Source organism: Colobus angolensis, unplaced genomic scaffold (assembly GCF_000951035.1).
Source record: "Colobus angolensis palliatus isolate OR3802 unplaced genomic scaffold, Cang.pa_1.0 Scaffold18, whole genome shotgun sequence".
In the NCBI taxonomy this organism is placed as follows: domain Eukaryota; kingdom Metazoa; phylum Chordata; class Mammalia; order Primates; family Cercopithecidae; genus Colobus; species Colobus angolensis.
In genome coordinates this window covers 5,952,176-5,966,286 of record NW_012114932.1, presented here as the reverse complement: position 1 = coordinate 5,966,286, position 14,111 = coordinate 5,952,176, and the positions used below count along the sequence as shown (strand labels likewise).

General features: G+C 44.9%; 1 protein-coding gene across 3 annotated transcripts in view; it reads right to left on the bottom strand.

Moving 5' to 3' along the window:
* Window positions 1-14,111, bottom strand: part of LRRC2 (leucine rich repeat containing 2) — an 86,962-nt gene that overhangs the window by 20,394 nt on the left and 52,457 nt on the right. For all 3 annotated transcript variants that reach the window (XM_011939231.1, XM_011939230.1, XM_011939229.1), the window contains 3 exons: window positions 13,891-14,034; window positions 5,646-5,853; window positions 1,669-1,825 (listed from right to left, as the gene is read on the bottom strand). In XM_011939231.1, the coding sequence (XP_011794621.1) occupies window positions 1,669-1,825; window positions 5,646-5,853; window positions 13,891-14,015 (490 nt within the window). In that variant the 5' untranslated portion in view covers window positions 14,016-14,034. The remainder of the gene's footprint in view (window positions 1-1,668; window positions 1,826-5,645; window positions 5,854-13,890; window positions 14,035-14,111) is intronic.

The following is a 14,111-nucleotide window of genomic DNA, read 5'->3' as shown; positions in this document are numbered from 1 at the left end:
TGGGATTCCAGGCATGAGCCACTGCCTCCAGCCTAAAAAGAGTTTTTAAAAGTAACTCAGTCCTCAGAAACTCTATCCAGTTATTTAAATATTCTATGAGCTTGCCCAAAAATGACCTGCAAATAGTGAAATCTGGCTTCTAGCCCAGGCTCTGAAGAAGTTCCTTAGTGTAATATGTAAATGATAATGATTCAGTCAGCTAACATCAGAGGGTCTCTCCAATTTGCAAAATAAAGGGGCAGGAGGTAAATGACCCCTTCATGTCAAAAACGGTACTTTTCATTCATAAAAATTCTAAGGTCCTTTCTACCTTTCCAGAAACTAGGCAAGGAAACAGAAGTACTTGTCCTTGTTGGGTCTAGAACTTGATTTTACCCTGCTTAGACGCTAATAAGTTTTGCCTATTCCTGTTTCATGGATACCGGCAGAAGGCACGAGGCTCCTGTTTCAAGACAGCATACTGATGTCAGTTGCCCTTACAGCTAGGTCTACCAAATGTGACACAGATGGCCCAGTAAGATGCACATATACATCACGGCTGAGAACCCCAAGCTTGGGGAACCCACTGCTTTTACAGCAAGTGGTTAGCAAGGCTGCTCTTTGCCTGGGAGCAGGTGTCACCTCATCCCTCAAGGTTATTATGTGCATAAACATCCCCAAGATTGGCCTGGGTAAGAGGGTGATCAGAGCCTTGTAGTCTTGACACAGCCAGCAAGATGTGTACAAACACCAGAGAACCCACAAGCCACCTGTCCCAGAGGGTCTTGGCTTTTAGTAAATTTTCACATAACTATGATTAACCACTGGTCCCAGCGCACATGTGTAAGAATGGAGCTCTGTGCAGCCCCAGACCTTCACTCCTTCCACCCCAGGAGAAAAAGAAGCAATAACGATCACTGTCATTTTCATTTTAAGATAACACAACTGAATAATGACTGAGAATTGTGAAATTTTGATCCATCAAAAAGACATCAGGCTGGTTACAGTGGCTCACACCTATAATCCCAACACTTTAGGAGGCCGAGGCAGGCAGATCACCTGAGATCAGGAGTTTGAGACCAGCCTGGCTAACATTCTGAAAGCCCTTCTCTACTAAAAAAAATACAAAATCAGCTGGGCACGGTGGCATATGACTGTAATCCCAGCTGCTTTGGACGCTGAGGCAGAAGAATCGCTTGAACCAGGGAGGCAGAGGTTGCAGTGAGCCAAGACTGTGCCATTGCACTCCAGCCTGGGCAACAAGAGTGAAACTCTGTCTCAAGAAAAAAAAAAAAAAAAAGACACATCATAAGCTAAACTAGATTTATCAATGGAGTAATATATAGGAATAATACATTTATAATAAGCATATTGCATGTTTATAGGTTTAAAACTAAAAGAAAATAAACACAGAGTTCCTAAACAAAGTATTGCTCACTCATGAAACTTCTGGTTTCTGAGCAATTGGCAAGTATCCTATGTGCTGAGTTATACAGGCGAGATGCCGACCTCACCGCCCAAAGGGATGCTGCAAACAAGCAGCTCTGGGGAGCCTCGAAACAGCCCTGCCCAGCCACTTTCTGGGGCAGCTGGAGAGGAAACACGGTGTCTGCACAGTGTCTGTTACCTGCCTGACAGCTGCCTACTTAACACACCAGAGGCCGGAAGACCCCTGCTAAGTTGACATACCGATTTCTGCTGGAAGATGTGAGATTTGGTTTTTTGGCAGATCCAGAATTCTCATCGCTTGAAATAACTCAATATATGTAGGAATGATTTGAATCAGGGTATTGCTTATGTGCCATTCTTTCAGGTGTGTCTGCTCCTTCAATGAATCTGGGAGCTCCTAAAATAGAAAGAATGACATCAATCAGAACTAGCTCCTCCATGTGCACAAAGCCATGTAAAACCAAGCTTTTATTTTAAAACAGGGAAAGAGAAAGCAGACATGAGAGCATGAAGCGTAACCACCAACACTCCGGCCATTTCAAAAAGAAACCAAAGATACCGCAGTTGCCATCAACTTCACAGCAGTATATTAGCCCTATTTCAAAACTGCCGTGAATTCATGATGTTATTAAAATTAAATCCTAGTGAACACAAACAACCAGACTCACACTTGGAGCCACAATATGTATTATTTATTTGCAACATACCAATTTAACATCCCCTAAGTTCTGTCTATACATTCGATTTCAAAATTTGTGCTTCGTTTCCCTTTCTCTGTAGTTGCTTTTAGAAATACTTCATAAACCTCTAATATTTGCTGCACCACATTTCCAAATATTCTTAAGAGTCTATGAAAGGAAAAGAGCATGAGAAACAGTCAGCTGGGACGCCTGAGTTCCAGCCCAGGCCCCACCATTTTCCAGTCGCGCCACCTCCCTGGGTCTCCACTGCTGAAATGACATTGATGAACTCAGTGTCCAAGGCTTCCCCTAGCTCAAGTGTTCTGGGATAAAACTGTAAAGGTGTCAAGCAAGAAGCATTTAAAGACATTAGGGAGGCTATTTGTCCAGCTGAAGAAATCTAATTCACAGAGAGTTACCGAGCCCTCATTGCGGTGGCTCAGGCTTGTAATCCCAGCATTTTGGGAGGCTGAGGTGGGCAGATCATGAGGTCAGGAGATCGAGACCATCCTGGCTAACACGGTGAAATCCCATCTCTACTAAAAAATACAAAAACTAGCCGGGCGAGATGGCGGGCGCCTGTAGTCCCAGCTACTCGGGAGGCTGAGGCAGGAGAATGGCATGAACCCGGGAGGTGGAGCTTGCAGTGAGGCGAGATCGCGCCACTGCACTCCAGCCTGGGCAACAGAGCAAGACTCCGTCTCAAAAAAAAAAAAGACACACACCCTAAAAGAAAAAGGAAACTCTGAAACAAGAAAACATTTCCACCCCCACAAAAAAACTATCCAGCACTTTGGGAGGCTAAGGCAAGACAATCACTTGAGCCCAGGAGTTCAAGACCAGCCTGGACAACAAAGTGAGACTCCATCTTTAAAATAAAAAGTTTAAATTAGCTGAGTGTGGTGGCATGCACCTGTTGGTTCCAGCTACAGAGAAGGCTAGGGTGGAAGGATCTCTTGAGTTCAGGAGATAGAGGCTACAGTGAGCCATGCTCATGCCACTGTACTCCAGATGGAGTGACTAAGCAAGGCTCTGTCTCAAAAAACAAACAAAAAAAAAAAAAGAGGAAAGGGAAAAAAAAAAAAAAGATTGATCCCAAGATAGCTAAGAAAAGCCATTACCCTGCAAAATAAAAACAGAACAATATTTTAAAAGCTAAGATTAAGAGATATCTGTAAAATAAAGCCACTTCACAGAATTCATCCATTTGAAAAAACAAACAGCAAACAGCTCTGGGAAATTAAACATGTGGTAGTAAAAATAAAAAATTCTATTGAAGGGTTGGAAAATAAAATTGAGGATCTCTCCTAAAAGAGCAGGGTCCAGGGTCTGAGAGCTTCTGGCTCAAAACAGGAGCACCAGCCCCCAGCCCAACCTGGCCACACAGCCTCAGCCAGCCCTAAGGGCCCTAGCAGATCTCTCTCTACCTAGTCCCTAAGGCCCTAGAAGCTCCACAGCCCATTCCTTCCCTCCTGACCTCTTGCAGGGGCCAGGCAGGCTGCCAGGTGTGACTTTAGAGGCCACAACTCCCTCACTGCCACAGAGCACTCTAAGAGGTTGCAAAATCCCTTAACACACATAGCCTTTCACTCCTTAGTCAGAGGTGAGGCCGAAGCACAAGCTCTCTGGGGGAGGAAAACGGTAACTGAAATTCACTCTAATGAACATGTGGGGCCCAGAGTCTTCCTGGACTCTCCTGTACTCAATCACAACAGAGTACAGTTTAGGGGATGGAGTATGGGGAGAGACGCCATCCACCTGGTTCACAATGGGGGTCTCTCTCCGAGCCTGCTGAATCCTAACCATCTTCCCATTCCCCTTACCATACCGGGCACATTAAACACACTTTACAGGCCGGACACAGTGGCTCATGCCTGTAATCCCAGCACTTTGGGAGGCCAAGGTGGGCGGATCACGAGGTCAGGAGAGTGAGACCATCCTGGTTAACACAGTGAAACTCCGTCTCTACTAAAAATACAAAAATTTAGCCAGATGTGGTGGCGGGTGCCTATGGTCCCAGCTACTTGGGAGGCTGAGGCAAGTGAATGGTGTAAACCCCGGGAGACAGAGCTTGCAGTGAGCAGAGATCACGCCACTGCACTCCAGCCTGGGCAACAGAGAGAGACTCCATCTCGAAATAATAATAATAATAAATAAATAAATACACTTTACAATGATTTTCAGAAGATAGATTGTGAAATATGAGGGCTCATGGCAGGTTCTCCAGTGAACTGGACACCCTTACAGGGTAAGTGGCTTACCCAGGATCATGTTTACCGGCCAACAATATTTAATTAACAACCCAGACATGCCTCCCTTTGTGCCTCGGTATAGGTAGCCCCTTACCTACTGATCTCAATGATGGGGATGCAAGGGAAAGAACAGCAAAGAGGTTTACAGCAATAACCTCTCGCATTTTTGGAGAACTGCATACTTCACAGAATATTCATGCACTTCATCCTCTCAATAGCCCTCAGATTGGGTCAGGGCAAGCATTAGCAGCATTTTACTGAGAAGAATGATAAAAACCCATAGAAGTGATATGCATTTTTATCAAATGATAAAAACCACCGCGGATCACATGGCTAATAAAAGACAGCCCCAGGTCATGCCAAATATTTAGTCTCTCCACCGAGTCGTTTTAGTCCCAAAATGGCAGGGTAATAGGCTCAAGCTGAGGAATTCAAGACCAGCCTGGGCAACCTAGCAAAACCCCTCCTCTAGAAAAAAAAATAACAAAGCCCAGGCAAAGTGACTCTTGCCTGTAATCCCAGCACCTTGGGAGGCCAAGGTGGGCAGATCACCTGAGGTCAGGAGTTTAAGACCAGCCTGGCCAACATGGTGAAATCCCATCTCTACTAAAAATACAAAAATTAGCCAGGCATGGTGGCACGCTCCTGTAGTCCCAGCTACTCGGGAAACTGAGATCTCGCCACTGTACTCCAGCCTGGGTGACAGAGCAAGACTCTTGAACAAAAAAAAAAAGACACAAAATGGCAGGATAGAAAGAGATGGAGGGGGGGTCCCAGGGAATCCTGTCCCAATGAAATGGGCAGTAGCCCAAGTTATTATGGGGCCTGAGGAAAGAAAGATGGAATTGTCTTTGCCCTGGCCTCAGAATCTCAGGACAGGAAAACCAGATAAAGGATCTGCAGAATTCCTTTGCTGCCCTACGGCAGGCACTTCGGCAAGTAAGTAATTGCCCACTGCCAGGGTGTTAGATGAATGAAAGGTGCCGTCACTTAATGTTTTTTAAAGGCAAAGAATTATGTTAAGAGACTGGGGCAGGGGACAGGAGAGGAATGCATCCTGAAAGACTGTGCTGTCTAGGAGCGGGCGCAGGCATCCCAGCTGCTCAGCCACAGAGGTATCCAAGTGGGTCCCATCACTGCTTCCAGGACTGCGCTGTGTTTCCTTGAGGAAGGGACAGAAGAACTGCCTCTAAAGGCAAAAGCATTCATTCATTCATCCTTGGGCTCAGGCAAGCGGCAGTCGTCGACCACAGCACTGCATTGGGCAAGAACTGCCTAGACTCACCGTCCAGTGCTCCCCAGAAAGTTCAAACACAAACGCACTGCTCCGTTTGCCTCTGTCCTTGGGAAGTGAACTCTGCCTTGTGAGAGCGTTCCTTTCAATCTTGTCCAGAAGCCGCACATTGGTGTCTATGAAGCCATTCTTGCAGTACACAGCCTGGGGGATGCCCTTCCTCCTGCATTCGGCCACAAAGTTCCACTCCTCCTTTATCCTAAAACAGGCAGCAGGCGTCACAGTTACTCTCCTGGGGACTGGCCATCACTGCCTAGAGAAGTGAGTCAGCCACCTGGGCATGGGTGCTCTTCCTTATCAGTCACAGGCCTACGTAAGCACTCCCTTCCTCTTTCCTCCCTGCTGTGGGGGTGCAGGGGAAACCCTAAACCCTTTTGTGAATTATTAGTAACTTTAACTTAAAAAGTAGAGAAGATGGGTTAGATGGAATTTCTGGCTATGCATTTAATTATAATTTCCTTTGAAATTATATCACGCCAACCTAAGTTTTAAAAAAGTGCAGGGCCACAGGGATTCACCTATCTTTGAAGGGTATTTGAATAGAAATGCAGAGGAACTCCAGTGTATAAAACACCTGACTTTGGAATGACACTCTCAGTCACCTTGGGGAATTTCACTCCAGTAGATGGACCTGAGGTCCACTCAGACACTGGAGCTGGCTGAGGACTCAGCATCCACACCAAACCTCACCACCCATGTGTCGCTAATTTTCTGACCTACCTTTTACAGTGAAGAAGAAACTTTGGAAACCAAGGGCTCACCTGATTTAAGCCCGCCAGACTTAACCTGCCTTGTTTTATTTGTTTTTTTTTATTTTATTTTTATTTATTTAATTATCATTATTATTATTATTTTTTTTTTTTTTTGATGGAGTCTCGCTCTGTTGCCCGGGCTGGAGTGCAGTGGCCGGATCTCAGCTCACTGCAAGCTCCGCCTCCCGGGTTTATGCCATTCTCCTGCCTCAGCCTCCCAAATAGCTGGGACTACAGGCGCCCGCCACCTCGCCCGGCTAGTTTTTTGTATTTTTTAGTAGAGACGGGGTTTCACCATGTTAGCCAGGATGGTCTCAATCTCCTGACCTCATGATCCGCCTGTCTCAGCCTCCCAAAGTGCTGGGATTACAGGCTTGAGCTACCGCGCCCGGCCTTAACCTGCCTTGTTTGCATCTAATCACCTACTTCTGGTAGATCCTAAACTATATAGCTAAAAGTCACATAGCCAAACAATATACTAAACTCTCACTAGCTTCCTTACAGATAACATCTCTGAGGCATAGATCACCATGGCAATGGTTACTCAAGTTGTTTTTCAGGGGCAGCCCCTGTCCAGTCCAAACCACTGACCCCTCGACTCAGCTTGCAAGACTTGCAGGGGTGCCAAAAGATTGACCTTTGACATCAGAGGGCCAAAAACCCCAACCTCAGATCATGCTAACACTGCCATTCACTGAACATATATCCTATGAAGAGTCACTTGGCCTGATTATGCTTCTGTAAACCCTGATTACCTCACCTTTTCTACCCACCAATCACATTTCACCACACTTTAGACTACCCCACTTTCTATCCCATGAATATCCCCGAGCCCTACTTTTAGGGAGATGGATTTGAGATTTGTTCTCCTGTCTCCTTGCTTAGCAGACTTGTGAGGAAAATCTTTTCTCTTTTGCAAAACCTGTTGTCCCAGTTATTGGCTTACTGTGCACAGGCAGAACAAACCTGGTTTGGAATCACTTTTAAAGTGATGAATATGATCATTGACAGTTTTATGGGGGAATACATATGTCAAAATTTTTGAGATTGCACACTTTAAATGTGAATCGTTCATTGGATATCAATTACCCTTCAATAAGCCATTTATAAAAATAGATTTCATGGCTCCTATTGTAATCACCTCCTGGCATCCATCCTTAACGCCCTTGCCCCTCTCTTGCCATCACTTGAACAAACCACAGTTTAGTTTGTATCTCATTATCTCCCTGCTCTACACCTGCCCCCACACAGTAAATAAGATGAAGGAAAACTCACAACCTTGCACACTGGTCTGGCTTTGAACGGATAACCACTAACCCAGGGACCCCTCACTGTTGCCCAGGAGTCATACCATACCTCCCAAGACTATTCCTCTTCCCAAGCCCCCGATGACTGTTTCACATTTTCTCCCTTTCAGTCAAAACTCCATTACCACCCACCCCATCCTCATTCTCAACTCATGATGTGAACTTCCTGGTTCCCAGAGAAAAGAGATGAAAGACAAATTTCCACAAACTACCTGGGCATCTACACCACCTATTTGCATCTGTTCCCATAGCCTCTGCCTTCCTTTCTGTTCCCCTGGAAGAACACTCCAAGATCCTACCGATGGCCAAACCCTGCCCATGATCACAAAGGCCAGTCTCCCATTGATTCAAGGGCATTACCACAGAAGTTCTCCCTCATCAGTATTTCCGCTTGTGCATCCTTCTCTTCAGCACACAAATATGCAGTTATTTCTCCCATCCTTAACCCCACCTCAACCCCATGTCTCCCATGGGCCTGTGTCTCTGCTCCACTTTATAGCAAAACTCCATGAAAGAGTTGTCCTTGCTCATAGCTACAATTCTCTTCTCCCTCATTCTCTGTTGAATCCACTTCAGTCACCCTCACTTGTCTTTTGAAACACGCCTCTCATCAAGGTCATCAATGACCACCACTTTGCTAACCCAGTGGGCAAATCCCAGCATCTTATCTGATCCATCTGTAGCATTTGACACAGCCAATCACTTCCTCCTCCTCGAAGGCTTTTTGGCATTTGGCTTCCAGGATGCCTCACTTTGCTGGTTACCCTCCTACCTCTCTAGACACTGTGCTGCTTCCTCCTCATCTTCTCAGCCTCTGGATTTCCAAGTGCCCAACACCCAACCCTTGGGCCTCTTCCTTGTCTGCACTCATTCTTTAGATACCTTCCAGCTTGTGGCTTTAAATACATCTATATACTGACCATGCTCACATGTATATCTCCAGCTAAGACTTTCTCATTGAATCCAGGCTCCTGTATCAAACTGCCTCTCCAACATCTCCACCTGGATGCCTAAAAGGCATCTCAAAGTTAACATGTGATCCCAGTGACAAACTTCTGATCAGCACAAACTCCTGATCTTCAACCCCAAAATTCTGTAAAAGGCTTCCAGCAGCTCTGGCCAAAAATCTCAGGGTCATCTTTGACTCCATGCTTTCCTTCATACCACATATCAAATCCATCAACAAATATGGCCAGTTCTATCAGAATCCATCCACTCCTCATCATCTTCACTGCTTCCACACTGGTCCAAGCCACTATCTTCTGCTTACTGTCACCACCCCTGCCTCCCTGTGGTCCCAACTCACCCAGCAGCTTGAGTGAGCCCCTTACAAAGTCAATCACATCATGCCTCTGCCCACACACACCTCTTACTGGCTTCTCTTCTCACACAGCATGATCTACAAGGCCCTACAGACCTGTGTCCCTCCCCTTGTGGCTCTGACCTCATCCCCTCTGCCCTCACTTGATCTTCTGGCCCAGTCACACTGGTCTCCTTGCTCTTCATTGAATATCCGGGGAAAACGCTTGCCTCAGGGCATTTGCATCTGCTGTTCTGCCTGCCTGGAACCCTTGTTCTTAGATTTCTGCAGGGCTGGCTCTCCAGGTCTACATGCAAATGTCACCTTCTTAATCAGATGTTTTGCTTTTAAGAAACCATTTCAGATATTGCTGGAGTTTCATGCTTGCCATTCAGCTGAGGGAAGCTGGAACATTTGAAAAAAAGTATTTTGCTGACAGCACTGGCTGGCACAGCTCTATAGGTCTCAGTCCCAGTGAGCTGCGTCGGGGAAAAGTACCCAGCAATCAATGAGTCGGGGCTTCAGGATCTACATATGAAGTCTGTAAGTAATATAACAAAAGTGATAGATTTAAAAATATTGCCGGGTAAGGTGGCTCGGGTGGGAGGAACACTTGAGGCCAAGAGTTTGATACCAGCCTGGGAAACAAAGTGAGATCCCTGTCCCTACAAAAAATCACAAGAAAAAAAAAAAAAAGTGGGGCTGGTGGCACATGCCTGTAGTCCCAGCTACTCAGGAGGCAGAGCTAGGAGGACTGCTTAGGCCCTGGAGGTCGAGACTGCAGTGAGCTATGATCACACCATTGCACTCCAGCCTGGGCAACAGAAAGAGACTTGTCTCAAAAAAATTAAAATATATATGTGTGTGTGTGTGTGTGTGCGTGTGTGTGTGTGTGTGTGTGTGAGCACATGAAGGGATATGAATTTAAAAGCAGAAGAAAGTGCTGAAAGAGAAGTGGGCTCCTCTGGGAGATATTGTAGGGGCTTGGAATCATTGCTTTTCCTTATTAGCTTTTCCGTGGGATTTAGTTTTATAACTATACGATAAAAATGAATTTTAAATATCTACCTGTAGATTTAGATCTTACTGTAGCAGTCAGGACAAGGGGCAGACTCTAGGTCAAAGACATGCTGCTGGAACTTCTGTTAGAAGCAATCCCTCCAAAATTTTTAAAACCAACAGCACAGTCACTGCAAGTTCTTGTATTCACTGGGCACTTTTCAGATTAATGTCTCTAACTTTTCTTTCCTCATTTCTTAGACTGAACCTAAGGGCAGATCCTAGCAATATAATGAGATGATACCAGTTCATCCCTATGTAATGTATTATTCCTATAGCACATATTACAAATTGTTATAAATATTTCACATATTTTGGTACAGCCAATATAAAATGGAGAAAAAAGAAAATTAGATGTACCCCATTAAAAATAATTATATACCAAATATAATTTTTATTTCTTTCTTAAGTATTTTTGTCTTATTTTATGTCTTATTTTCTTTCTTAAATATTTTATGTCTTATTCCCTCTGAAACCTAATGATAGGAAAGTGAAGAAGGAAATATAAACTATTTTTTTAATTCCATTCTCTTCCTTGAGAGTAATTCAAATGAATAAAATTCATTATCTTTTCACTCTATCACCCATATAATTGAACGTGAAATCTTCCTCTCAACTCAGTTTTAGTAGAATGCCAAATATGCAATAAACATACAAAAAAAAATGCCATTAGAGTTCTACTAATTAAACCAATAAATGTGCAAATAAAATACCTTTTCCTTAAGCCCAGATGGAAAACAGCCTCAATGGAGAAGAAAATCTTCACTTAGAGCCTAACAATAGCTCTTTAATTTCTCCCTCTAAATCAGCAGTCCTCAACCTTTTTGGCACCAGGGACCAGTTTCATGGAAGACAATTTTTCCATGGATGAGGGGTTGTGGGGATGGTTTCGGGATAAAACTGTTCCACCTCAGATCATCAGGCATTAGATTCTCATAAGCAGGGGGCAACCTAGATCCCTCGTATGCACAATTCACAAAAGGGTTTGTGCTCCTATGAGAATCTAACGCTGCCGCTGATCTGACAGGAGGCGGAACTCAGGCGGTAATGCTGGCTCGCTGGCTGCACACCTCCTGCTGTGCGGCCCAGTTCCTAACAGGCCAGCCCAAGGCTTGGGAACCTCTGCTCTAAATGATCCAGTTTCATTCGGAGAGAGTGATATTTCATATTTTATCTCTACTTATAATTTTTAAGTGTTGGTGTATACTTCATGGAACAACTACAGCATTACAGGATGAGATACTACAGCATTACAGATTAAAGTGAGGTAACAGAACAAACTGGAAGGTTTTATTTGTTTCAGTAAATGTAAATTAACCAAATAGTTGCCTTTTATAATCAGGCAGGCATTAATTTTTCAACATATTAATTCCTCCTTTACACAGTAAACAGATCCTGAGAAACGAAAAGTTAACCCTCAAATAGTACTAATGATCACAGTATGAATTATATTATGGAAGCTCAAAAACACCTGTAAAAAAGGCAAATTTACTACCCCCTTTTTTAGACGGAGTCTCGCTCTGTCTCCCGGGCTGGAGTGCAGTGGCCGGATCTCAGCTCACTGCAAGCTCCGCCTCCCAGGTTCACGCCATTCTCCTGCCTCAGCCTCCCGAGTAGCTGGGACTACAGGCGCCCGCCACCTCGCCCGGCTAGTTTTTTGTATTTTTTTAGTAGAGACGGGGTTTCACCGTGTTAGCCAGGGTGGTCTCGATCTCCTGACCTCATGATCCACCCGTCTCGGCCTCCCAAAGTGCTGGGATTACAGGCTTGAGCCACTGCGCCCGGCCTAAGTTCCTTTCTTAAACGTGCACATTGCTCCCCAGCCCTGCCTCACATTCCTCCTTATCTGCCCAGCCAACTTGGTAACTGTTTTCCTTATCTTGGGCTAGAAAAGCCAAACAAATACCCAGGAAGTTTTCCGTCTTAGATTAAGATGAGATACTGCACAAGCTCAATGACACTGAGCCCAGGTCAAGCTCAATCCTATGTACATGAGATGCATGAAGCTGTCAACACCACAACAAAAGACAGGGATGAAGGGGCAGATCCCACTCCAAAGCGGACGAGAGAACACAGTGTGCAGACCCCAGGTGTCTGCAGGTGGCTCCTCTTCCAAGAACCTCAGTAAGTTGCATCAGCTACAGGTGTTCCCTAACTCCCCTCCCCACTGCCAGGGGCGTGGGCCTCCGTGCAGCAAGCTTGTTCTGTCTAGAGTAACCCCAGATGCTAGGTGTGCAGAGGAAATCGAAGCAGGGCTCAGAGCTATTTTGGGCTCTGGGACCTTGTATGATTTATGTGAGTGTAGGTCTCTTGGATGCATTGCCATGTGGGCTTTCTGGTTTAAGGGTTCTAATTCTTTTTTGTTGTTTGTTTGTAAAGACAGAGTCTCACTATGTTGCCCAGTCTCAAACTCCTCAAGCAATCCTTTACTTCATATTGGACAACCTCAGATTAGTGGCAAGAGAAAAGATGTTCTAACTACCTGTGATTACAGCATTATATAGAGGCAAGGGCTTGGCCACATCTTCCGCTTACCATGTGTGTGAACTTGAGCAACTTACCTAAGTCCCAGTTTCCTCATCTGCAAATTAGGGATGGTGGTAACCACCTGAAACCACTGTGATGAATACAGTAGCAGCTTAATTATCAAGCATGATCGGAATAGGTATTTGTTTAATCCAAAAAGCTAATAAAAGTGGAGAACCAAGAGTGTAGATACATTCGCACCTTACAAATCTTTTTTTTTTTTTTTTTTGAGACGGAGTCCCGCTCTGTTACCCAGGCTGGAGTGCAGTGGCTTCATCTCAGCTCACTGCAAGCTCTGCCTCCCGGGTTCAAGCCATTCTCCTGCCTTCCTGCCTCAGCCTCCCAAGTAGCTGGGACTACAGGCTCCCACCACCAGGACTGGCTAATTTTTTGTATTTTTAGTAGAGACGGGGTTTCACCATGTTAGCCAGGATGGTCTCGATCTCCTGACCTCGTGATCCGCCCACCTCGGCCTCCCAAAGTGCTGGGATTACAAGCCTAAGCCACCGCGCCCGGCCCCTACACATCTTGTTTTTAACTTAAAGTGTGCAAATATACCATCATTGGCCAACTTGATGTAGGGTTGGGACTTTCTTTGAGAATGGGTCTGCCAATCAGAATCCCATTGTGTCTATTTTATATAAACAGCACCCCTAATGCATCATCCATGAGTTCCAGTTCTGGTTTCTCCACAGGAAATAAAAATTGCAGACATATGCAAAGCCACCTGCAACCTTTCTACTTTGTAAATTTTCCAAAGCACTCAACTTGGTGTTCATATACATAACTCTCTTTTACTCATATTTCATGACCGTATATGATAGGCAAATGACACCATTTCATCTAAGTAAAAATGACACCAACACAATGAATCTTACCTAGAATTCAGCTCAATGGGGGAGGGCTGGAGTGCACAACAGAGTGGCCGCAAGCTGCCCCAGATGGCAGTCAGATGGTCTCTAGAGCGCCAGACAGCCTGGTGAGTTAGCTCAGTGAACTCTAGCTAGGCAGCCTGCTACAGCATTTACTGTAGGGGGATTTATCATGTCATCTCTGTCTTCCTCATGCCTAGCACGGTGCCTGGGTAGGTCCTTATAACCGTGGGTGTTGCTATCATAGGAACTGCATATTTGTACTGAGCAACAGTGTAAGGCTCTGAAGTTTAATGAGGAAAATGTTACCAACAGTGAGAAATCCCAGAAGAAAAGCATCCTCCTGCACAATGCAACTGTTGCCTGTCCAAATCCTTATTCACCAAACAAGCTACAAGACTAGGTTGAGAAAACACATACTTCTCCAAGGCACTCTTCTCAAGCCTTTCCGCCTCCTTCTTCTGCCAAGCTTTGTGCTTCTTGACACGAGTTTCCCACAAGGCTCTGATGACAGAAATGTCGAAGACAACCACTTTATGTCCCATTTTGGGAGCATGAAATTACCTATTTTAAAAAAAATATAGATATATCAGCTTGATACACAAACAGAAAACAGTTTTAACATAAACTTTAAAATGAAA